Raw genomic sequence first — 26,708 nt, 5'->3', positions numbered from 1 at the left:
TCAGTCTTTTTCATAATAACATCAAACACGCACAATATTGCTGCACTTTCACAACAGATACTGCATTTGGCACTTACTTTAACAGCGGCTTTTCATTAATATGTCTTAATGAAAACTTTCTCTGACAGATAGCAGTTCAAAAAACCCCCGCAGGACCTCAAGCTCAGTTAAGTTACAATTAAGAGTTTTACTTTCAGAGCTGTTCCTCTCTCTGTTCTGTTTTTGTCCCCCTCTCCTCCCCTCTATGCACTGACCTACATTCATGAATACTGTATCAACTGCTGTGGTACATCAATATTTGTCTCTAATATACCCTGCATGATACTTCATTCTTAACAGCCGCATGCATATTTTGTGTTTTACTGGATGTATATTAATGGGCATGTACTGATTCATCGTTTAATGAAGTTGAACTGATCGAAGTCAGAATAAAAGAGCACCTGGATGCTAACTACAGCCCGGGCCAAGTCTAATATGATGTTTACAGGCTTGATTCCCAGAGAGTGCAGCTGCAGATTATCCAGACCCACTGGAAAGAAAACACGGTCTTTAACTGAGTGTGCGTTCTTGGAATGTTTTTCCAGGAGGGACATTTGTGGAGAATAAGTTTATCAAAGTACATAATTGTGTTTCTCCAAAGCTTACACTTCTGCTCCAAATGCTTGTAATGACTTTTCTGGCAACTTTTCTACAATTAAACACATTCCAGAAGCTGTCAGTGAACGTGATGCTTTCTTACCAACTGGAGGTTACACTGAAATGCTGTATTTGTGCTCTATGGTAAAAGAGCAAACAGTGATAAATTAAATCAAATTATCTTCTTGGAAATTAAAGGGGACCAGTTGTGCTCATTTTCGGGTTCATATTTGTATTTGAGGTTTCTGCTAGAACATGCTTACATGTTATAATGTTTAAAAAACACTGTTTTCTTGTACTGTCTGTGCAGGAGCATCCGTTTTCACCCTCTGTCTGACACACTCCGTTTTAGTGCCTGGCTCTTTAAGCCAAAAAGCCCAGTTTGCTCTGATTGGTCAGCGTTTCTGTATCTCAGTGTCTCTGCACCTGGAAATGACCGTAACATAGTGACCCTTTTTTCCATGAAAAATCATCAGTGAAAGCTTCTAAACCAAAAATCTTCCCAACCGGACATGTTTCAGCAGGAATATGATCTAAAATTTAACAAAAATTAAAATTAACAATATCAGTAACCAAGATGATGTGTTTCCCTGATGTTAGCATGTAGCTACATGTAGCAATGTAGGCTATATAATCTAAACATGCATTAGCGTGCATAAGCTGATGACCATATAAAAAACTGTGCATTCCAATACTCATACTACCACACTTATATGCCAGAAAAAGATTTAGTATGTCCTAATACATAGTATGCGGAATGCAGTATGCCAAAATACCAGGATGTTTTACTGCGTCCAATTTTGCAGTATGCAAGCCATTACGCTTTACTGGCCATTCTGACCCACAACGGATGATACACGTCAACTGAGCCACAAACAGATGACGGCTTGACAGCTGATTGACAATTGTCAGAAGTTGCAACGACGGATGGACAGTCAGATAGTAATAACAGGAATATTGATTGTTTAACTGACTAAAATAATCATAATTACAAACAACAGGACCTCACTATAAAAACAATGTAGATACGATTTCGCTGTTGCAAATATAATGTTAGAATCTACAATCTGTACAGATATAACTTTAAAGTTAAACCATACATTGCAAAGTTAACATACATGGCAAACTTGGTAAGTGGCGTTTGTTTTATCTCCAAGGTAACGCACATAAAAGCAAGAGGGTCAAAGTCCAGGACGTCATGTTATGAGAAAGTAGTATGTCCCGATGTGTGCATACTGCATGCAACAATATGTACTTTTTAAGGGCAGCTGCAGTACCCACTAAAAGTAAAAAGAAAAAGTATGCGATCCGAAATGCACCCTAAATGTGTCACGAGCTAAGAAGTCTGCTTGTCTTTTTGGGATTAATAAATATAATAAGTAGAAAATAATGTTGGAAACAGAATATTCAGATGACTCTGAAACCTGAGGCTTTTGCTCACAGGGATTGCTTTTATGTAGTCTGTGTTTACCTCATTACTTGGAACTTAAGCCTTGTTTAATATGCACATCTGACATTATATGACAGACCATAATGAAAAAACATTTTAGGTCCCCCTTAAATCAGGTGAATTTGTCTTAATTTACTTTAAACTGACTTTTTATATCGATATCTCCGAGGCCTTAGCTGACTCAGAAGTTGAGCATATTAAAGCCCCTCCAAACTTGTTTTTAAATGCGAAGTATTCATCTTTAACATTTCTTATGCCCAGCTTGTTGGAGAGCATAACAAAGAAGGGAGGTCGACACAGGAACAGCTTTTAAATAAATAATTTGTTGTAATACTCAAAGGAAAACTAATGGTTAAGTCAGCAATCAGTAGTGTGGTGAGGGTGTCGGGTGCTATGAGTATGTGGGTGCTAACACAAGCTATGTGTAAAAGGAAACTAAGGCTGATTTCAACATAATCAGCCCAAACCAAGCAAACCAAGGAGGGTGTGAGGGAGAGAGAGAGCCATCTTGGATTCACCCAGCTTTTAAAAGCCCCAAGCAGGTGAAGCCAATCCTTAAACGAGGTGGGAGGGGCAGGCAATCAAGGAGACTCTGGAAGAGGAACACAGAGGCAGGAACACAAGAAAACAAACTGACCAAGCCCTGTGGCCGTCACACATTACATATAGTATTATGATTATTATTTTAACACCTGATGAATAGGATGTAAGGCACTGTATTGTGTTTCTGGTTGATCACCACTGTCTTACAGATTAATATACAATACTTCATAATAACACACTCACATACACACACACAGATACACACAAATATTTTAGTGTACCAACTATTTTATATTCGGCTTACAACTTCTCCAGGGGATAGACTCCTGCTCCAGACAGATTTCCCCCAGATTTTACTAAATAACCTGCCAAGTATGTGCCTGTAGGAGCTGGATCTGGGCCAATATCAGCTGGGGAGATTGTTGTGGGCCATGTGTGTGTCACTGTGTAGTAGCCTCTAACCGTGTGCATGTGTGTGCTTGTGATTATTTGGAGTTGTGTGGGGTTAGTGAGGGAGTAGGCTGCAAAAGCAGTCTTGGGACAGCAGGCTGTAAACACAGCTGTGTGTTGAGGTGAGCGCGTAAGTGAGGGTAGAGAGCTTTTGTTTTTAGTTTCCCAGGCAAGACTGCAGTTCAGTTAATTTGTTCTTCATCCTGTGAGTTGGACAACTGATCCTCAGCTGACTGCACATGCCGGATTATTCACTATATAAATTACACAATCAACATTCAAATAAAGTTTTTGTTTCAGATGTGCAATTTGTCATCACCTCTCATTTCACATGACGTCTTGTGACTGTCTCACTGGTACCGCAGGAGCTTCTGTCTCTGGCTGTTTCTCTTGCACCTTGTCAAAACCCATGTCTAGCTCCTTCTGTACATAACAATAACACAGAAACACTGCACGGCTGTGTGTGATGACCAAATGAGGCAGAAATCCCCAGCAGCTATGCAAACATGTCTGTGCTCCATATGAAATAAACATTTTGCAATTATTCAGCTACATCAACATCATATGCCTTTATATGAGCTGGAAGAACTGAATCCACTGTTGGCTGGAACTTGGCTGGTTCTCAGGTTTCTCTGATACAGCTTACATGTATCTTGTTATAGAAAAATACATTTTCCCACAGCTTTACTCAAGACTCTTGTTAGTAAGGAAATAGGAATATATAGGACAGTACTGGCGGTGTGCATCATTTGGATAGGAAATCCAAATGCAGTGTAAGAATTTATGAAATATAAAAGTAAAATATAAAATATTTTGCATGTTGGTTTACTGGTATGTCTGTGATACCAAGCTATACATATTTAGTCAAGTCAGGGGTTCAATGTACAGATTACCTGAGTCTATAAGTACGTCATTCTGTAATGTGCACCCTAAGTCATTCAAAGATTTTTGTCATTCTTGTATTATACTGTCATATTTATATACTCTATTCCCATAGCCTATTTGCAAATATGTCATTTTTTTGGGTCTTCTTTTTCTCTTTTTGATTTTATGTTGTATTTTTATCAGTCATGGTTTCAAATATCTAATAAGCTACAAGTCTTGTACATGTAGATATGGGTCAGTAGGGGCTTGCTACACCTACTGGTCAGTTTACAATGCTGTTATCAGCTAATTCAATGGCGACTACCAGTTTGTTAGGTCTCACTTCCACTTTCCTTTGGTTTAGGTGTCAAAACAACGTGGTTAGGTTTTGGAAAATATCATGGTTGGACATAAATATTGAATTCACATGGGACCTGAGTTTCATTTGGCCGGATAATGGCGTTCTCAACCTAACAGTAGGTGTGGCAGGCCCCTACTAACTGACATCTATGACACTTATTAATGCAGATAATGGCCATTTAATGGCCTGATAACAGCCAAATTGGCTATCATGATGCTTATACTGTATACTGTATTAGCCTGAACAGCATATAGGGCTACTGTTCAGTTTTACCTTCGGGTTAATATTTGCTTCTCTTGAAGGCCAGATGGTGACCATACTGAATGTAGGTCTCTGTCTCCTGGCTCACTGCTCTCATATGGTCTGCTGTGATTCCACCCAAAGCCAAGTCTTCCCCTCCCTTTAGTAATATCCCTCTCTAAAGACTAATGTTAACTCCAGCTCTTCAAAGCTATAACTCACATCTAAGATAACTGGAACACTGTTAAAGTTTAATTACTTCTCAGTTCTTCCCTCAAAGCCTTGGTTTGCAATCTGAAAAAGATGAAGTCTGACACCAGTTTGTCAAAAGAGATCAGTAGGAATTTATTTGCTTCAAATACATGTACAGCTCTTTTTTTTTTATCTGCCATTGATCCAATGATCACCCTCTGGCAGTCATCTCAAACTGAGCTCCAAATGGAGGTCCTCCAATGCAGAAATGTTTCTGAGACAGCATGATTATGAGTCGAGAACATGTTGTGCTGGAGTTGGGTTCGTGGCATGTGTAGCTTTTAGCTGAAGCGGCGCCAGCTTTGCATGAGGCGATCTGTAGGGTTATGTTGAACAAAGGACAGAGGTAGAAGCCATCTCTTGAGAACAAATGGACATCCAATTGCTGCAATTACCCCAAAAGATTAAAAGCAGGCTTGAAGGATAAATACATGAAAGAATGACAAAGACACTGTTAAAGCATTTTGCCTCTTGCTATGCTAGCAGATCACTAAATTGGATCTGAACAATGGGAGAAAAGAAAGAAGGTGCAGATGATGAGTTAAACACATGGAAATAGAAAACACCTCATCATGCTGGTGACAACCTAGATGAGTGAATCATAGCAATAAAATGCACAGAACAGAGACTTAACACGGAAAATAAATACTGCACCGATTGCTAAATCCTTGTACATTCATCAGCGCTCATGCATTCAGGCGTTTGCTTCCCACTAGTCTGGCTCAAGTGCTACATTTCCAAGTTATGCCACTTTCCTATGAGAATCCCAGCCTGTACATTGCATGTTATTTCTGTTGTGCTGAGATGAACAACTTCACAGTAAAAATGCATTTGAGTTAATGACTGATGTGACTGACTTTAGGAAGCACTTTCTTTCAAAGACACAGAGGTGATCAGCAAATCGAGTTGTCCCTGAATAACAGAGGGAGTGCTAAACTGCTGGAGCAGCAGACATTTAGAATGATCACAGGTTTTCATCCAGTTGCTGTTTTAGATTTAGGATGATCTACAATTTGACAAAAAAAAAATCTTAAGGTAACAACACAGCATAGTGTGAGCTGTGCTTGGTTTCCTACTGTCGAAATGTGGCAGCAAGTCCTCTTTTCATATAAATAATGCTAAAAACACAAACGTCTCCTTCTCGCTCACATCAGAACTGTCACAAGAGTCTCTAAAAACCTAGGAGACACATACAGTACATAGCTTGCATACATACAAATATACATATATGCAAATACATAAAAACAATAACCCCTCCATGTGGAATAATGGCATTTCTGGATCTGAAATCATAATTTCATATAAAAATATATAAAAATAAAAGTAAAAATTAAAAAAAGTGTCATCTCAACTAATGAGAAAAAAAACAATAATCTCCATTGCTGTTCCACCGTGTGATGCATTGCCAGTTCAATGAATCAGTCTTTGTCAACACACATTGTTTGTCTGTCCATGGGATTCACACACATGTCCAGAGGCCATTTTAAAAGCAGCCACTTGATGCGTTTAATACTGGAGTGTAAAGATGTCCACAGACACAAAGAGAGGAACAAGGTCCTTAGCTCTCTGGCCAGCCAGCGAGGTAACATGAAAACTACACATCTATATCTATCTACACACTAAGGGATCTCTGACTGCAGGGCATGGTAAGTGCACATTCCCATGAAGAGGCCAGTTTACCTCTTAACCCCGATCAGTTCATGGAGACCTGCGTCACTGTTGACATGAAAAGGTGGGCTGGTCGTGTCAACCCAGGCACATGTTCCACTTTGTGTATTCCTGTAACACTGTTGATCAATAGAAATACTTCAAAGAATGCAAATATTTTACCAGGAGTAGGTTATGGGTGTGTCTTTAATGTCAAAAAATCATACAGTCAGACACTTGATACAAACGTCACAAGTCGGACATTTGTGACACCTTCATTCTCACGATGAAAACAATGGTTTCGAGAATGACAGTGTGACTGACACCTCCACTTCTTTTGTTCCACGAAAAGAACAGCCAAAAGGCTGCTCCATCATGCTTTGTTCAGGTTGTCTGTCTTACAGTTCTTCCTTAGATAGTTTTCTAATTTTTCCTTCATATTCTCATCTCGTGATCAGGACTCTGGTCCAGTGAGGGTTCCCTGGTGCTGATCATAGACGCTGAGGGCCCTTGGTTGACTCCAAAGGGAGAAACAGCTGGAGATCGAGCTGCCAGAGGGGACAGCGAAGGGGAGAAGCTTGGAGACATCGCTGCAGATGAAATGGATCCCTCGTGACTGATCGGGGACCTGCGAAGTGAGGCCAAGTGGGGGAATGTCCGTCCAATCACAGGGACCTTGGGGGGAACTGACATGGCTCCTGGATGGGCTACTGATGTGATGAGTGGTGGAGGGTCAATTCTAGGCTTGGGATCCATTTTGTGCTTGGGCTGGAAGGGTTGGCGAGGGTTCTGGCTCTGCTGGGCAGTTTCATCTTTCAGCCTAGCGATCTCTGTGAAGACATTAGCCAGAGGCTGGAACTGAGGGCACCAGTTGAGCAGGTAATCCCAGTTATAGCTTCCGCGGAGCTCTTCATCACTGGCAACGATTGCTGTGAGGGAACCATCCACTGAAGGTTTACCGTCCTCAGGGAAGGCGTAATCCTTAGGGAGGGATATGTTAAGGCCACGGCCTACTCCTAGGTACCCACCTCCCTCGTCCCTATAGACTGGGAGCTGGCCAGAGAGCAAGGTCCCACTGAGACTGCCTCCCAGTTTCTTTCCTTTGAACCAGCTGCTGCCCTCTAAAGCTGCAGGCTCACAGGAAATATCAGAGAGCTGGTCAGCGTCCTGCTGAATCCCAGAGTCTGGTCCTCTGGCAGAGATGTGCTCCTGCATAGATGAGGTAATCGATGCGACGCGGGGGTACTCATTTATCATTCTGATCTCATCATCCTCCGCTGCCTCAGCTGACCCTCTTCCACTGGAGTGAGAAGGATCCAGAGAACCCCCTCTAGTGTAGGGGCCACCACCGGCCCCACCCTGATCTCCAGCATAGCCTGGCAGGGCCTGGTGGTAAATCCTCTCCCCTCCTGGTCCTGTGTTGCAGTCATCTAATTTCTGTAGAGCAGTTCCTGACGCAACAGTTCTATTTCCTGCATCCTGGGCTTTCTTCCTCCTGCGTGACTTGACGAGGAACACCACCACAGCCATGACCACAAGCAATATGATAAAACCAAGAGACACAGCAATGATGCTAATCAGGAGGATGTTGACATCAGCAGCCAGGCCAAAGTTGGTGTTTGTGACATCAATGGAAACCTGGGCTGTCGAAGTGCGAGATGCCTCTAGAGGACTGTGAGCTTTAACATCCAGGGTCATCAGTCTGGTTTCCCGTTTGGACCGGCCAGAGCCACTGCTACTACTGCTGCCTGAACTGTCCACTTTAAGGAAAATGACTCCAGTGGTTTTGTTTACATCAAAGTACTGGGAGCTGGTGGGAAGAGAATAGAGAACAATACCATCCACCCCTCCATCCTCATCATTTGCCTGGACCTGGCCTATGCTTTGGCCTTTCTTGGCTCCCTCTGGGACTTCAAAAGAGAAATCAGAGGATGTGAAGAGTGGGTCGTACTCATCCTCACCTGTGACAAACACCTGCACAGTTACGGTGGCTGAGTGGTTGCCTGAATCTATTGCCACTGCTACGAAGTTAAAGGAGTTGACCTTCTCAAAGTCAAAGGGAACTTTGCTTTTAATTTCTCCAGAGCTCTGGTCCACGGTGAAGCTGTCTTTTCCGGCCACAGACCGCTCCACAATGTAGTACTTCAGTTGGCCAAAAACCCCTGTGTCATGGTCTATAGCATGTAGAACAGTCACAGCTGAGTTTGCTGGTTGGTTTTCTCTGATACTGGCTGTCAGGACTTCCACAGGGAAGAATGGATGATTGTCATTTACATCTTTGACTTCAACAATGACTGGAGCAAGCGCGAAGTGGCCCTGTCCATCTGTGGCCTGGATGATGACAATATGTGTGGACTGGTGCTCACGGTCAAGTGCTCGCTGAAGCCGCAAGGCTCCAGTCCACTGGTCCATGGTAAACAAGTTCACCTCATCACCAGAGCTGATAGTGTACTGGACCTCAGCATTGGGAGTTGAGTCTGGGTCTGGAAAAAAGACAACAGAGTACAATGAATAAACTGGGGGACAAAGTAAAAGAGAAACTGTGAAAACTGGTGAGAAGAGTAGAGAAAACTGGACAAAAACAAAAGACTTTTGCTCACCTGTAGCAGTCAGTCGGATGATCTCAGTCCCGGCAGCAGCTCCCTCGCTCAGTGACACAGTATATTCTGCTCTGCTGAACACGGGAGGGTTATCATTCACATCACCAATGGTTATCACCGCAGCAACATTAGAGCTCCTCTGGGGCACACCACGGTCTGACACCACCACAGTGAGGTTGTAAAGTGGCTTGGTTTCAAAGTCGAGCCCCTCGGCCAACAGCAGAGTCCCAACTGTCTGAAAGCCCCGCCCCTCCAGGAACCGCACGCTGCTTTCAATCTGGAATGCATTTCCTTCATTCCCATTGGCAATAGCGAAGTCAAAGCCGCAGTTTTCTCTAGAGAGGTCACTGTCAAAAGCCTCAAAAGTCAGAACTGTTGACCCGGGGATGGTGTCCTCAGAAACAGTAGCCCTGCAGACAGAAGAACATTACGTATGTAAGGACAGCTGTTGAGGTTACACCATAACACATTCAGAATCTAATGAATGTAGACTGACCTGTACTCTGACTGATGAAACACAGGAGCGTTGTCATTGACGTCAGAGATTTGGACCTGGACAGTGGTGAGTGAGGAGAGTGAAGGCGAACCTCCATCACGAGCTTCAATAACAATACTGACTGATGGACGTTCAGGGTCAAACTCCGCCCTGTGATTGATGAACAGGGTTCCTGAATACAGAGGACATAAGAGAGAGTCAACCATTGTGCTGGGAAAGTTACTGTTAAAATGTAATGCATGACATATTACTCTTGAAACTAGAAACTTATTTATGGAGTGAAACTATATCAGGGATGGAACCAAGGTTGTGTACCATTGTTGGGGTCAATGTAGAAACCCTCCTGGGTTGATGACGTCACTCTGTAGGTGATCTTTCCGTTCTCTCCTGAGTCCCTGTCAGTTGCTGTTACTGTGACTACTACACTTCCTGGCGGTGTGTGCTCAGGCAGAGTTACCTGCAGCGCAAAGATATTAATAACAACATATGAGCATCAGGGTAAAAGAAACAAATAATCCAACAATGAATCGCTTAAATACTGTAATAAAATTCCCAAAGGTCAACAGGCACTAAACTCACAGAGGGGAAAACTGCATTTTATATCCTGTTTTCCTGAAGTTTGTGCTAACGTTGAGGTCATTTCCTGAGACAACGACGTAAATACAGGCTGATCTCTGCAACCTTTTCCCAGGGTAATAATAGGCAGTTAACTTTTATCACCTGACTTTGTGCACCTGGGGATTGTATATATGTGTTTTTCAAAAAATATGCGTGCCTGTCTACAAGTGCAGTTTTCTCTTTCACGATCTAGTGGTCTGCTGGAGAGTTTCTGAAGTTTAATTTCCTGTCAAACTTTATACGATAACGTGTGAGGAAATCAGAAATGTATACACAGTTATTCTGTGATTTCCTTAGGTAGGAAATAGCATGCAATGGGTACATCAGCTTCCGTACAACGCACATTTAATTACCATGAATGTAGTCAATATACTGGCGCCAAAAATAAAATGAACATCAGCTTGATTTATGAGCCATCCTACCTGATAGAGATCATGGGTGAACGCAGGTGCATTGTCATTAATATCCTCCACCAGTATTGTAATGTTAGCCTCAGTTTGGTGCTGGCTGTCTGTGGCTCTGACAGTCAGGGTGTACCACGTCTTCTCCTCAAAGTCCAGAGGGGCGGTGAGTGACACACCTCCACTGTAGCGGTGGATCCCAAACTTGCCTGAGGCTGTTGGGTCCAGCTGCAAGGAGTAGGAGAGGGCAGGACTGGAGTCGACGTCGTTACCTGTCACAAGAGTGATCTCGGTGCCAATCAACATATCTGGTAGAGAGAAAGAAAAACGATTAGCTTTATGTGGCTTTTGCTTTTTCTAGTTTTTAAATTGTTGCACAACCAAGACGCTCAACTACACATCCTTAGACCTGTGCGGGGTTTGACTAATGACTAATATATTTTTTAAATGTAATGCATTTGCTGTAAACTGTCCAAAAAGTAAACCAAAAGGAAAAAGTCCTGCAAATTAGAGCACTTACTCTCTGGAATACGGACTTCCTTGGGTAAGGGAATAGTGGGACTGTTGTCATTTTGGTCAACAATTATCACAGTTAATGTTGCTGAACCAGCCAGTCGTGGACTTCCTCTATCAGTTGCTGTTACCACTAGCCTGTGGGTGGGCAAAAAAACAGAGATTGTCCAAAAGTCATCCTGTGTCTTATTACATGTGCAGTTCTAAAACCTTAATCATAATGTTGAAGATAATAGACTAAAAGTATAGGTAGTTATAAAAGTTTAAAAAATCAAAATGTTACAGTAAAATGTTACAACGTGACTCATGATGTGCTATATCCAATTATTTTCTTCTATATATTTTAGCCTGTGTGAATACAGAATGGACTTGTAGAAGCTTAGACTTATTTTTTACAGGTAAAATAGATATCCAGCCTCAAAATGTGCACATAAAATGGTTCTTTGATGACGTTTATTGCTCTTACTTGGTCTGTGTAAAGATCTCACGGTCCATGATGGCCGCAGTAGTGATGCTTCCTGTCATCGGGTCGATCTTGAACAGGCCGCTCATGCCTGACGACTGGATGGAGTAAGTCACTTGACCGTTTTGGCCCTGATCCACATCCTCAGCCATCACCTGGGAGAAGGTGGAGGAGAGGAAAGAAAAAGGGATGATGGTGAAAATTGATTTTGCCCCTAGGGAAAACTCCAGTAAACCAAACCAGTAGACTGACTATGCATTATTTATTGTGCAGTTTCTATATCTGGAAAGTACCTGTATGATTGGCATCTCATATCCCTGTGCTTCTCTCATGTAAGCCACATAATTCTGCAGCTGAAAGCGAGGGAGGTTGTCATTGACATCCTGCAGGATCAGGTTGATAGCCATGAAAGATGTGGAGGACACCGTTTCAGCCTTCACAACTAGACGGAGTCTGGGGGTGTCTTCAAAGTCCAGTCCATTAGAGCTCTGCACCATGATTTCACCTGAAGATTTAAGTGAAAAATCAGGTCATCAAAAGGCAGATTAAACTGATGGGTTTAGATTTTTTTTCGATACACATCTCATTAACATCTATAGGACATAATACAAAAAACAATAATTGAGTTTTATTGTATTTCACCTGTTGAGGAGCTGATGCTGAATGCCTGCTTTCTGTTCCCACTGAAGAGGCTGTAGCTGATACCCCTACGTGTGCCATCTGGGTGTTGAGCCTGAGCCTGAGCCACAGCTGTGCCTACATTTTTCAAGTAAAGCAGAGAAAATATTCCATAACTGTGACAGCAAAGAGATCTTCAAAGTGCGAAGCAGGACAAATTAACAGAGTTGATTATTCTAATCCCTAATAATACTATATTAATGTCAGACCTTTTACAGCGTTCTCCTGTAGGCTCACGTCTCTGGCATTCCTGGAGAAGCGAATGCCGCTGTACTCCACCTCCTTCACGTAAATCACCACCACTCCCTGTGCAGACTGAGCTGGGCTGCCCTGGTCCATGGCCTCCACTATCAGGGTCCTCTGAGCCTGGGTCAGACTCCCCAGAGGCTCAGTGGCCTGGATCTCCCCAGTCAGGGAGTTGATGCTGAAGCCCTTGACTGGCATGGCAAAACGGTAAAAGACAGAACCGTTGGCTCCAAAGTCTTTATCCTCGGCCTTCATGGTGGCTAGAACCCGCTGGGAACGCCTGCTGGACACTTCGATGACCAGCGGATCCTGGATGAAGAAGGGAGTGTTGTCGTTGACATCTAGGATGGTGACTGTCACCTAGAAGGAAAAGGTAATATCTGGGTTGAGTGCAAAAATCATTGCTAATGTACTGTCCATAAAAAAAAAAAAAACGTGAATTATAATATTGTTTTTCAATGAGTTACCTCAACAACTTCAACATTTAACCCTTCATGTACCTGAGCAGAGGTGTTCCTGGGTTCAGCAGGTGAAAGGTCAACAGCAAACACCTGGAAGCTGTATGACGCTCGCTTTTCACGGTCCAGAGGTGCTGATGTGGTAATAACACCAGTGCTCTCATCCACACTGAACGCCCCGTGTGCTTCTCGGCTAAGGAAGTAGAGAACCTTCCCATTCATGTCATCATCGGCGTCTGTGGCTGACACCTGGAAATAGTTAAATACATTTTTAGCATTAAATGAGTACCTCTGACATAATGAGGTCTTTTGTTATAAAATCTACTTCATAACTTTATCTACTTACCTCCAGAACTTTGGACCCCTCTGCAGCATCCTCTGACACTTCCACAGAGTAGCTACTTCTGCTGAAGACAGGGCTGTTGTCATTGACATCCAGTACTTTCACTTCCACTGTGACAGTACTGCTGAGAGCAGGGCTGCCTTGGTCTGTGGCCACCACCTCCAGAGTGTATTCAGGCCTCGCCTCCCTGTCTAGGCTGCGTGATGTGGACAGGGCTCCTGTGCTGGCGTCGAGGTGGAAATCTCCATCAGAGTCCCCAGCTGGAAGGAGAATTAACGAAGAAAAATCTTTAAAAATCCAAGAATTTTATGCAGACTGGGTGTTAAAAGTAGTTGTGCCAACTCTGCACTTAAGTTAAAGTTTGAATGTGCTCCAGACAGCAAAATGGAATGGACTACTTTTGAAATAAGACAGAAGAGTACCAGGAGTGAGCCTGTTAGCTATATGTAGATCTCATTTTCCATATGTAAGTGATAGGGCACTGTCTAAAGCAATACACTGACCAAAATGTTTTATGAACACTGTCATTACAACATCGGATATCACCAAAAAGCAATCCTGATGCATCACATACAGGCATGCACACACACACACACACACACACACTGAGTGTAAATTGTGATAATCTGTCAACAACCTATAAATCTAAACTTGACCATTTTAAGCCCAAAAAACACCAAAAATGACAAAATTCACTGCCTCTCTCTGGATATTGTTATTTCCACATTCGACACACCCTCCAACGGCAATTACAGCAATTGTGGTGAACTAAATTGCTCTTTAAATCCATTCTAATAAAATACTTGGGTTAGACACACAACGCTGTTTCTCACCAGTGATCCTGTACTCCAGCTCTCCACCAGGACCCGAGTCAGGGTCTGTGGCCTTGAGGAAGCAAAGCTCGACAGGGGCCTGGTTCTCCGGCACCTCCAGTCCGTACCATAGCTTTGCAAAGACCGGAGCGTTGTCGTTCACATCCTGCACCTCCACACGGACTACAGCCTTGGCAAAGTTAGGAGGCAGCCCTCCATCCCTGGCGTACACTTATAAGAGATGGAGATTGTTAAACTGATGGGATGTTGGAGCCCATACAAAAGTTTTAACTAATGTACTTGAAGTGTTCTGTGGGAATAAGTGAGCTTGAACAGGTCAAATAGAGTCGTGTGAGACAATGAATATAGTAGTACCAGTGAGTGTGTAGTGATCCTGTAGCTCTGCATCCAGCTCCCTTGTGGTGGTGATGACTCCTGTCACCGGGTTGATGATGAAGCCTTCCTCTGTCACACCTCCATACGTCACTTGGCCATTTGAGCCTGCAGTGAAACACAAGTACAAATAAAAAAATAAAATAAAATAAAAGTCTGGGCAAACTGCAAAACTGGCAATAAAGCAAATAGGCTACAATTAGCGTAATAAGGCAGTGATATTAATGAATCCAATTCACATAGAGCAAGCCCAAATAACAGCTCCAGAAAAATGAGGCTCTGGACGATGGCTGTAACCGCTCATTTTCATTAGCATGAGCTTGTGGTTTATTTTTGTTCAAGTGACTTGGTTTCTCAAAACCATTTATGTGTCTCTGTTGTTTCATTCTCTGGCATTCCTACTGTAGGCATTCAAAAACTTTATTAATAATAATACTAACCAATATGAGTATAGCAATATTATGCATAACGAAATATAAAGCACTACAACTAACAAGTGTGCAAACATCATCATCATCAGCAGTAGCAAAGTCCAGTAAAGGTGTAGTACAACAGAAGTGCATTGATGTCAGTAGATTGACATGAGATGAATATTGCACGTGCCAAATGATGGCTGCATTTGTACTATTTATTAGCTGTGCCTTTTTAGTCATTCTTCCTATAGTGAATGTTGGAAGCTTCCTTTCTTTTGATGCTCTATAATCTTGACTTTGTCCTAAATTCATCCTACCTTGACTTCTTCCCTCATTCTAACTGACCAAAAGACACAAATGTGTTCCTCATGAGGAATCAACAGATATTTTAATCTTTTTGGGGACAAAAAATATGTGTAAAACTTAATTTTCTCGAACTATTAGACCCCTATCTGGTAGCATAAAAAGTAATTTTTAAAAATTTTTAAAGTTTAAAATTTAGTTTGGGTCTTTTTGTGGTAACACTTTACTTGAAGGTATCTACATAAGGGTGACATGACACTGTCATAACTATGACATGACACGGCCATGAACCTGTCATGAACATTATGTACATGTCATAAACCTTTATGACTGCTGTCATTAAGTGTCATTCAGTTTTTGTAATGGCAAGTTGACATTGTTTGGGTTGTCTTGATTATGACAACTTGACATTAATTAAAGTGACATTACCAAAAGTTGTCTTTGTCATGACAAGATGACATTAAATTTGTTTGGGATGTCATTATAACAACTTGACATTAACCAGGATGACATTACGAGAAGATGTCTTTCTATCAATCATTATGACAACTTGTCATAAACATAAAAAGAGGTGCATTTCTTGTTAATGTCAAGTTGTCATTATAAGGACATCCCAAACAAATTTAATGTCAACTTGTCATGACAAAGACATTTTCTGGTAATGTCACTTTGATTAATGTCAAGTTGTCATAATCAAGACAACCCAAACAATGTCAACTTGTCATTACAAAAACCAAATGACACTTAATGACAGCAGTCATAAACGTTTATGACACGTACATAATGTTTATGACAAGTTCATGACAGTGTCATGTCATAGTTGTGACAGAGTCATGTCACCCTTATGTAGATACCTTCAAGCTAAGTGTTACCCTTTTGGTACCTATAGCACTGTGTGTCCCCATTTCTCAGCTTCCACACTACACAGTATTGAAATAACACATTTAAACCAACCTTGGTCCCGGTCTGTGGCAGTAACCCTCAATACAGTTGTTCCTGGTCCTTGATTTTCCATCACCTGGGCTTCAAACTCTGCTCGCTGGAACAGCGGAGCTTCATCGTTCACATCGATCACCTGCACACACAGCACCTGAGAAGTGGAAAGCTGAGGTATCCCGTGATCCTCTGCTACGATGGTCAGGTTGAACACTTCCTGCTCTTCCCGGTCCAGTGCTTTAAGGATGGAGAGGGAGCCTACAAGAAAAAGAGGAAACGGTAAAACTAAACTTTTGTGGGTTTCTTCGCATAAAATGTATATTCTTACTTGGATTCCTTTGGTTTTGACTTGTGTGTGTTGGTGTGTTTGTGTCTGGGTGTGTGTTTGGATTATTTTAGTGAACATGTAATTTTGTGTACCTGAGAGAGGCAGTGTTTGTATGCCTAGAAGGACCAATAAAAACAAAACCTTTACAGCTTTGCTTTATGAGAGTTTCCACACGAAGAGAGAGGCCACAGCCAAGTTGTTAAAGTCTGGCACTTTGAACGTGCATTCAAATGTGAATCAGCACTTTATTAGTGAATATGTATGATTATATTTGTGCAGGCATGCAGGCAAACACACGCAGGGCCCAGACTACAACCTGGAACTACACAGCTGCCAACTCAAATCAACCTATGACCTCCCCTAAAATTAGGTTATTGGATTTTTTTGTCTGTGAAACATTACAGTATCTGTTAGCTTTTAAATCTGTAAGGCATTAGTTAGTGTACATATGTGTGTGTGTGTGTGTGTGTGTGTGTGTGTGTGTATATATGTGTGTGTTTTATATAAATCAAGTTAGTTCACATAGAGTCTGTGAATAAGACCACCACTTGTCAGACTCTGGCTTCAGTAACTCTTCTACCTTTTATGTCTACACCCCACACCCCTGTCATCACCCCGACTACAAGGAGGGTCAGTCAAAGTGAGAGGAAATATGAAGTGTGTGTGTGTACTGTTCAAAGCGGTGTACAAGTTAAGCTGGCATGCGGTGCCTGAGAGACGTGTGTAATTTATAAATGCAACAGCATGCCAAACACATACACCGTGTGTTGACTGCCCTGTGAAGCTGAGGCTCTGATGTTCCTGTGGGGTTTTGTTGGCTCCCATGTTGCAGCCAAACAGATGCAAAACATTTACGGCTTCATTCTTTTCTGTAGCTAATTTAATGTTACTGACACAGCAACAACCGTTATAAAGGTGTTCTTAGCCTGTCTGGGTTAGCTTTGTTCAAACTCACATGAAACCTTATTTCAGTTCTACAGAAGATCTCAAGGTTTTTCAGTGATACAAAATATGTCCTACTGAGTTTCAGGGAATGACAGATTTTTCTTTTTTTTTTCATTTAATGCTGGAGTCTTCAACAGAAGGCGAGCGAACCCTCAGGGGACCCCCTCAGAGTTACTGCAGGGGCGCTGCCAAATTATTATCTGATGATTTCATTCAATTTTTAATGTGTTTTTTCCCCCAACAAATGTAAATGTCTGACAATACGTAATAACATGAATCAACACATTACATGCAAAGACAAATCGGCCTATTCATAAAAACAAAACATAAATTACAGTACACATCATTAATGATAGGCGTACAGTTACCCATGAATCCTTGTGCAATCCGTTAACAAGCTTACGCAAGATCATTGCGTGTCACTGAATCATAATGGCGAAGAACTAGTTAGCTAACATTTACATTACATCCATCCATCCATTTACATCCACTTTTTCAGGGCTGAGTCGCAGGGGCAGCAGGCCAAGCAAAGCACCACAGACATCCCTCTCCCCAGCAACACTTTCCAGCTCCTCCTGGGTGACTCCAAAGTGTTCCCAGGCCAGATGAGATACGTAGTCCCTCCAGTGTGTTGTGGGTCTGCCCCAGGGCCTCCTACCAGTGGGACGTGCCTGATACACCTCTAACGGGAGGCATCATGATAAGATGCCCAAACCACCTCAACTGACCCCTTTCGACACAAAGGAGCAGCGGCTCTTCTCCGAGCTCCCTCCGGATGTCTGAGCTCCTTACCCTATCTCTATGGCTGAGCCAGTTACTATTGAAACATCTTAATCAATTACCTGTAGTATTTCTACCAGTAATTTGTACTGACATTCTTGTGAGCCACAATGGATCATTTTTTCTTTTCAAGCAAGAGACTTTGAAATACTGTACACCTCAAAAGCCACTGGCGAAAGTCCAGAGGTTGAGGCTAATGAACCTAGCCATGCTACAACTGCTGTTGACTCAGCAGCTACAGGCTGGTTATTGTCAGGTGTGAATGTATGTTTTGTATTGTCACTATGTAATGGTGTAGACCCCAGGAAGAACAGCTGCTGCAATGCAAAGCTAATGGGGATTTTAATAAACAAACAAACAGGTGAGCACAGAGAAGAGAAGACCCAAAAATTTTCAGAGAATATTTCAAGCGCAACTCATTTTTATACAATATCTGTAGTTGGGGGTCCCTGCTTCATCTCTCTTTGTGCTGAGGGGTCCGTTGCCTGAAAAACGCTGACGATCCCTGACTTAATGTGATGCTGCCTTCATTAAAATGGTGTCTGACTTGATGTTTTACTTCTTTACTGTAAGTCTGTCACAGCTTCAGTGACAGAAAAAGAAAATATATATTCTGTAGGTTTGGTAATAAAATTAAATATCACATTTTTGTCCAAATATGTCAATACTGATATTGCGACAATATCATAAGATTGACTACTGTTGACTATTACACAGTTTTTGATTAATAATTACCAGTAATGTGTCTTAATGGGTATAGTAAATATTAGAACAGCTAGAACAGTCTGGTAAGTTCACAAAATATATCACTTCACTGTAATGCAGCCCTCAAAATCAGGAAAAAACCACACTTAGGATATTATTATATCCAAAATCGAAGACAATATCTGGTCTCATATCATGATACAGATAATATTGCCCAGCCCTAATATCTATGTTATCAAACAGCATGAATAAAATCCTTGATCTAATTTTGAAGCTACTTGTGAAAAAATGAACGGACATATAAAAGACATTAGCGGTTAATAAAACAACCAGTAAAGCAGCTGTAATGGGAAATAACAGAAAGTCCATACTGGCAGAGCAGGCATGTAATTTATAAGCAATAATCAAGCAAATTATACCCTCACATCAGGCTGGTAGTTTGGTAAATGTCTTTGTAAAACAATCCTAATCTGCTATTACAGCTATTATTAACCATAAGCTTAACACCACACAGTCTGAGAAACAAACCAGAAGTGAAATCAAGCCGTGCTAATGCACCAGACACTTGACAGTAATGAAGTAAAGACTTTCTTCCATCTGGAAGCTGCATTAAGTGTCTGTTTTACGGTTCTTAATCCCAACTCAGCCAGAGCTGAGCACGCCCACACCAACCAGCTCCGGTGATGAAGAGATTACACATACACATATATAAGATATCAAAGGGCGTCCTCATCCCTAGCCCAAATTAAGCTCGGTTCCCATGAAGAAATCCATCAAGAAAAGAACACTGAGGCATTATTCAAGTGAAATATTGCTCAAAGGCACTGAAAGGCCATCTAGTAAAGAGGGTTATGAGGGTTATGAGTGTTTTAGCAGTTGAGTCCCCGTAGACGCAGCACTTCAGTGGGTAATTACGATTTTGTGGAAAGTTTTGTTCATCTAGGGGGCTTCTATGGGTGGGATGCTGATTATCTATCAATCATAAAAACCCTCCCAGAAAAGGCTACATACAGCACTACTCCCGCTGTGTTAAATCATTCAAATCCAGACTGTAAATGCATGAAACGATGTGGTGAATTTTACCCCAATCTTCTTTTGATTGAGTGTAAATTGGGTATTTATGGGAAATCCCCAGTCTCCACAGACCCTATAATATTATTGGAACGTTACGATATTTTTAGATGTTGTGTCTAACCCTATAAATACTCTTACCAGTGTTGGGGTTCAGACTGAAGCGGCCGGCGCTGTTGCCTGCCTGGATCCTGTACGACACCCGGCCATTTTCTCCTTCATCTTCATCCCGAGCCATCACGTACAAAATCACAAACCTGTCAATAAAGTTACAAATAAGATGTCAAATTAGAACAAACATGACAAACTTGGAGCCATAAAAGTAAATGCACTTGATTATTTTTTTACAGGCTTCTTTGATGTTCTTGATTTGTAGCCTGATAAATGAAAGCCATCAAAGGCTGCTCACCCTACAGGCTGATCCTCCATGACGCTGACCGCAGACGGAGAGCTGAAGACCGGAGCGTTGTCATTTTCGTCTGTCACAAACACCCGAGCAGTGACTGAACCCCAGCGCCTCTGAGAATGATCCACTGCCTGGTCCGTGGCCCGCACCACAAGGTAGAGGGATGGTGTTGATTCACGGTCTAACTTCTGCCCCAGTGTGAGGACTCCGCTGGAGGGGTCGAGGATCAGGAGATCAGGCGTGTCGGGCCAGTAGTGCTCGATGGAGTAACGCAGCTCACTGTTGGGTCCACTGCCATCCTATGAAACAGGAATAAGAGACATTGTGTGAAGACGTCACTTTGACTTCTTTCTCTGTTTTCTGACATTTTTTTGAGTAAATAATTAATTGATTTATCTGAAAAATAATTAACAGATTAATTAATAATGAAAATAACCAATTTTTAGTTTAATTTATAGTGTTTGGTTACAACTATATCACAGGTAACCATCATTGATTAACTTTTGTTAAGCAGAGAATGATTTCAGTTTCCCACCTGATCCAGAGCCTGGAAGGTATATATGGAGGCCCCCGGCTCTATGTTCTCTGGGACCACAATGGTAACAGGGTCTTCTGTGAACTGGGGAGCATGGTCATTGCTATCCTGCACATTGATGTGAAGCTGCACCAGGTGGCTGCTGGGAAATGCCTGGGAGAAGTCTGACACCTCGATGTGCAGCATGTACCTCGACCCCTTCTCATAATCCAGCTCACGCACCAGGTACACGTCGCCCTTTAAGCGGTCCACCATGAAAGTCCCATCTCTGTCTGTCCCTCCCACCACCAGGTAGGTCACCTGGCCTTCAAGTATGTTAGATTCATGCTGGTCATGCGAGCGGACGGAGCCGATGATGGAGCCCGGAGACGCTCCTTCGACTGTGTTCAGGGTCATGGAGAGCATGTTGGGCTTTGAGTTGGACCTGGAAGAGCTGAGAACCTGACAGAAAGGAAACTAGGGTCAAACAGGCTTATTTAAATCTCAGGATTTCTGCACCTAATCATGGTGATTTAGATCATGTCATGCAAGTAATCACTTTGAAATTCTTTTCTTTAATCATCTACTTACTTATCCCCAAAGAGAGTGGAATAAAAATGGGGAAAACATTTCAATATATAGTATTGTTTCAACCAAGTATAGGATGAAAGTGTCAAGGTGAATGCTGTGTATGTTACTGGATCTGATTTCCGTGGGTATTCTGCAGACAATGAAGCTATATGGCTCTCACCCCAGCCCATCCCTAAACATAGCCTTGGGCTGTAATATGTTTCTGTTTTGTTGCTATTACTATAATAACCCTCACAGGCATTCTCATTGTGCATGAAGACATTATGCACAATCCTTCCAGTAAATATCTTGACACTGCGGCTTTCTGGCTTCAAGATGAGAGTCAGAGTGTGCGACCTGTGACAAAATAATGAAGGGTGTAATGTGAGGGAAAACTGTAAATATTCCAGTTCAAATAATGCGGAGCATTAAGTGCAGCTTTAATATGCTGCAGTCTGGTCAGATGGGAAACAAGAGCGTGCCAAGGGGGCTTTCGCCACTCTGAGCAACAGCTTCAGGGTTCGATATTGTTCTGGGACACATCAAAGAGCTCTGAAGACAGCAAGCATAAGCAGATTTTAACAAGCTCTGGTTTCATCATCGAAAAATCCATACACACGGCATACCTTTCACTACCAAGATCTGTTGCAATGAATTGCATCTTTCGAGTGTCTTTATGGAACGTGAGCAGCAAGGATAAACTTACAGGAGGAGGGAAGAGATGTGGATAATGTGCATAATACAGCCTCGCGTGCTACCTAAAAGACTGAACCTTGTGTACTGGCTGCTGAAGCTAAAATGCACTACAAACCACATGTGTCATAGGAAGGGTCCGTTTTTCTGACTCCAATTTTTAAAGCTAGAAAACAGGATGTCATGCCATTGTTCCAACAGCCCAAACTACTGAATCCTCATTAGCCCAAAAAATGTCTCACTGGACCAAAAGCCCATTTCTCTGACAGCCCCTTATCCCAAAACCAAGTGTCCATTGTTCCAAAGTTCCATGTCTCTAAAAATACATGTTCTCTCCAATTAGTTTCAGTTTCCCAACAGCGTTTAAGCCACCAATCCTCGTTTCTGCCAACATGTCTCGGCATTTCCAAGCTGCGTTTGAGCCACCGAACCCAGGCGTTTTTTACCGACCCATCCCAGGTTTTCCAGTGCTTTTGTGCTACCGAACATGGGTGTTTTAAACCAAAGCATGATCATTTCCTAACCACAACAAAAAATCCAACCACATTTCCCCACAGCGTTGTTGAGAAACATAAAGTTTCAACATATCTGCGACAAAATAATGTACAAATGTAATGTGTCTGTGGTTTTCGGAAACGTACAATGCAACCTTTTTTTCTTGCAATTGGGTTGTGTAATTGCAGAGTGTGTCGTTTCTGAGAAATGGGACTTTGGACAAATGAACTTTTGTTTTTGGGATAACGGGCTGTTGGAGAAATAGGCTTTCGGTCTAATGGGACATTTTTGGACTGGCGAGGCTTCAGAATTTTGGGCCGTGGGAAGAATGGGCAGTCCCCAAAAAGTGAACCATGTCCTATTTTTGTCCTCTTTTTTTCCATTGCAGTGATGCAGCAAGCCAATCACCATGACACAAAGTGGGGTGGTGATTTTACTATAAAATCCAAGTGGCATTTAGCAACGATTCAGTGCATTCAATTGGGATTTGTGGTCTGTTTTTCGGCCACGAGTGTTGAAACGTAGGACTACAAGTGCTGCAAGTCATTTGCGCAAGCACATCCCAGTGTTTCAGTTATCTTGAATGTGATGCTTTGCCACACGGTGCCAGCAACTGTGCTGTACTATTTGTACTTACTTACTTGGTTGGCCTACAGTGTGTACTGTGGTACTTGTGGTGTACAACAATATCCCTGTATCTGACTTTACCCACAGCTATGTGAAATGTTATCTCAAAATCATTATCTGGAAATGTTACCTCATGAGAGTGTTTGAATGTCTCCTTACAGGGAGTGTGCTTGCATGCGTGTACGTATCACGGCCTGCTACCGTACAGTGGTGTATTCCCTTTCTCTCTGTGTGATTTGATGCAGCTGGCTCTCATCAAATCTCATATGGGAGCATTTGATTCCAAGGTGCCTGTTTCCCCTCTGTCTAATCTCAGTGTCGCACAAGCGGGGCGCAAGCGAAATCTAAGGCAAGCATTCCCACTGTAATTAGCATCCTTTTCCTTTCTGAAATCACATCACATAAAATCACTGAGCTCAAAGCTCCACAGTCAAAGCAAACCACCACCCTTTTCTGGCTAAATGCCTCTGTGGCAGGCTGTTTTTTTTTCTCTTGCTGTTGAATTCCTGATATTGTATGTTGATATGCAGGATTGACCCTCTTACAGAAAGTTCAGGACAATAACTCAGTCCAGACCAGCTCCCTCCTGCAGCTCAGGGTTTCTCACCTTGGGTTTTGGTTACCCCACTAACCTCTAGAGCAGGAAACGCACCCACTTGATTGGATAGATGCTTTTGTTTGTACAGGCACAGGTTCAGCTTCTCTCCTTCTCATATTTATCTCCTTTCCCAATTCCTCTGACAGTTATACTGTTCACTTTGTGCACAGTCTGAGGAAATTACTCGCAGCAAGGAATGCAAAAGGACTGAGGTAATATGTAGATGTGACAGTTTTAGGTTTGGCCACTAGACTGGCCTTTGTGTCTAATTGTGATATGGCTTAGAAATATTTTTAAGACACAGAAAATGTGTAGGCATTTGTGCATGCAGCTGGATGATGGATGAGGACATTAAAATGTACAGATTGTGTTTACCTGTATCCGTAGCTTGCAGGTGGAGCTGAGGCCTGGTGTGCCGTGGTCAGCAGCAGTCACAGTGAAGGCGTACTCGGCACGCTCGGCCCATCTAAGAGGAGAAGCGGTTCTCAGCTCGCCACTGGTTGGGTTGAGGGTGAAACGCTCTGCTCTGGCGCCTTCAGAGGATGCAACAAATACGGATATCAGCTCAGGTATGCAATGATGATGAAACACTAAATTTACATACTCAAACAAGCTGGTTGAAATGTAACTGACAACTGAAGTGACACTCACCTGATAAAGAGTAGTATATAGTTCCATTCTCTCCCTCGTCTGGGTCTTTAGCCATCACTGTGCCTATGACTGTCCCAGATGGAAGTCCCTCCATCACCTGCAATGAAGAAGGGTTGTTAGACTTCCATTATGTTTATACCTATCTCTGCCCTGTCTCATCTCCCTTCATTCTCACCTGATGGAGCAGCTCCCTGTCCGGCCTGGCATGAGTGAAACTGGGGGCGTGGTCATTTTCGTCCAGCACAGTGATGTGAGCGGTGCCGGTGGCGCTGCGAGGAGGCGTTCCCCCATCCTGTACGACCACAACAACCTGGTAGCTTGACTGCTGCTCTCTATCCAGGGCGACACGGGTGCTGATCTCACCTAAAGAAAAAGAAAAGGAGAGAGGGCCTCAGTGTGCATTACTTGGAATAGTTAGGCAATAATTACCATGTTAATTGAATTGACACACAGCATAGCATTAATTCCTCAAGGGAAATCAAGCTGGCATTAGTGCCACTTATGGAGTAACTACATTTCAGCCAGTGTAACACAATTACAGCAAACTGCTTCAAGTGTTACTATTAGTGTTCTTAAATTCACATAAAAGTAAAATTATGGCGTTTATCTTCACCTGTTTGTGAGTTGATCTGAAAGTGCCTGTCGGTGTGCAGCAGCCTGTAGGTGAGCCGAGCGTTTAGTCCTGCGTCTCTGTCTGTTGCCGACACCCTTCCAAAGCCGGTCCCCGCCAACAGGTTCTCCCTGACAGCCAGGAACACCCTCTCCTGGCTCAGTCTTGGCGAATTGTCATTCTCGTCCGTTACTGTCACCCTGACTGTGGCACTGCCTGTCCTCCCCACCCCTCCAGGGCCTGAAGTGGCAAGCACGGTCAACAGGTACATGTCTTTGACCTCTCGATCCAGAGAGCTGCGAACAAACAGCCAACCACTATCTGGCATGATGCCAAAGCCGGCAGCATCACCATCAGGCCTAAGGCGGTAGGAAATAGAGGAGGAGGATGAGGAAGAGCTTCCACCATTCCCAGAAGCCTCTCTGTTGAGTGCTCGAACCTGAAGGAAACGTGTGTTGAGTGGTGTGTTTTCCCGTAGCTCCACTCGGTATGTCAGGGTGTCAAAGTTGGGGCCTTGTGCATCTTGCGCTTGGATGTGGACCACAAGGGTGAAGGTGGAGCTAAGCTGAGGCGCTCCGCCATCTTTAGCAACCACCTGAAGGTCATAGCGTGGGACACTTTCGTATGATAGACTCCCAATCAGACGTACCTCCCCGCTGCCCCGGTCAACACCAAACGTCCTCTGGCCACTGCTGCCTGCCGCCCCAGCAGAGACCAGGTCAAAGCTGAGCTGACCGTTATGACCAGAATCTTTGTCGGTGGCCTGGATGCTGTAGATAACTGTCCCCATTTTGGTGATCTCAGGTAAAAGCAGGGACTCTGACGATGAGGGGAGGAATGTGGGGGCATTGTCATTGACGTCTGAAATTGTTATTCGTACCCGGCTGGTTCCATACGCTGGAGGAGAGCCAGAGCGTGCCTGGATCTCCAGGTCAAGACTGGAGCAGGTCTCGTGGTCCAGAGGAAGGGCAGTGCGAATGGTTCCAGAGGCACTGTCCACTGTGAAGTAACCATCAGGGTCACCGGAGGAGATGGAGTAGAAGATATCCTTAGAAATACCTGCAGGGAGGACACAGAGAAACAGCATATATATATATATACATATCCACCTGTACTTAGCTAAATAAATAAATACCCGACACATGAAAAATTCACATGACAGATCCATATCCGCTTTCAGCAGACAGGGATGTGCTGTTTTTATTTCAGCTAATATCTCATCTAAGTGTTAATGATGGGCTGGATTCACTCAGAGTGGGTGAGTGGACAGAATCACTGAAAGCCTCATGCAGTTACACAGACAGAGATAAGTGTTACTCTGTCCACCGCACCACTGAGAACACTTCATTTTGACTCCCACTCGGAATTACAGCCCCATCCAAATTCATTTCTCCATCAATAACACTGAGAGAAAAATAAAAGTCTGGCCACAGTGAAAATAATCCCCAGTGAAGCCCACGCTGTGTGATGGATGTGATATCTTAATGGAGTGTGTGCTCTTGTTGCTTGCGTATTTGTACAACTGCCTGGGTGAGAGGTAAGACGTCATACACTCTCCAGCCCATTAGTGCATTTTTGTCCTGGTGCTTGTCAGAAAGA

At 43.0% G+C, this 26,708-nt stretch overlaps 1 protein-coding gene across 1 annotated transcript in view; it reads right to left on the bottom strand.

The window, feature by feature from the left end:
- Positions 1-4,888: 4,888 nt before the first annotated feature.
- Positions 4,889-26,708, bottom strand: part of LOC125898217 (protocadherin-16-like) — a 94,351-nt gene continuing 72,531 nt past the window's right edge. The window contains exons 8-29 of the mRNA XM_049591956.1: positions 25,113-26,168; positions 24,675-24,862; positions 24,500-24,596; positions 24,224-24,381; positions 20,887-21,327; positions 20,355-20,650; positions 20,087-20,202; positions 16,135-16,374; positions 14,447-14,572; positions 14,093-14,302; positions 13,263-13,519; positions 12,959-13,165; positions 12,422-12,818; positions 12,177-12,290; positions 11,828-12,039; positions 11,538-11,689; positions 11,079-11,209; positions 10,580-10,866; positions 9,855-9,996; positions 9,540-9,711; positions 9,044-9,453; positions 4,889-8,926 (exon numbers count right to left, since the gene is read on the bottom strand). Coding sequence (XP_049447913.1) covers positions 6,879-8,926; positions 9,044-9,453; positions 9,540-9,711; positions 9,855-9,996; positions 10,580-10,866; positions 11,079-11,209; positions 11,538-11,689; positions 11,828-12,039; positions 12,177-12,290; positions 12,422-12,818; positions 12,959-13,165; positions 13,263-13,519; positions 14,093-14,302; positions 14,447-14,572; positions 16,135-16,374; positions 20,087-20,202; positions 20,355-20,650; positions 20,887-21,327; positions 24,224-24,381; positions 24,500-24,596; positions 24,675-24,862; positions 25,113-26,168 — 7,457 coding nt within the window. The 3' untranslated portion in view covers positions 4,889-6,878. The remainder of the gene's footprint in view (positions 8,927-9,043; positions 9,454-9,539; positions 9,712-9,854; positions 9,997-10,579; positions 10,867-11,078; positions 11,210-11,537; positions 11,690-11,827; positions 12,040-12,176; positions 12,291-12,421; positions 12,819-12,958; positions 13,166-13,262; positions 13,520-14,092; positions 14,303-14,446; positions 14,573-16,134; positions 16,375-20,086; positions 20,203-20,354; positions 20,651-20,886; positions 21,328-24,223; positions 24,382-24,499; positions 24,597-24,674; positions 24,863-25,112; positions 26,169-26,708) is intronic.

The sequence above is a fragment of the Epinephelus fuscoguttatus genome, linkage group LG12, assembly GCF_011397635.1.
Source record: "Epinephelus fuscoguttatus linkage group LG12, E.fuscoguttatus.final_Chr_v1".
Lineage (NCBI taxonomy): Eukaryota > Metazoa > Chordata > Actinopteri > Perciformes > Serranidae > Epinephelus > Epinephelus fuscoguttatus.
The sequence above is the reverse complement of the archived record's forward strand: the minus strand, read 5'-3'. Positions and strand labels throughout refer to the sequence as shown.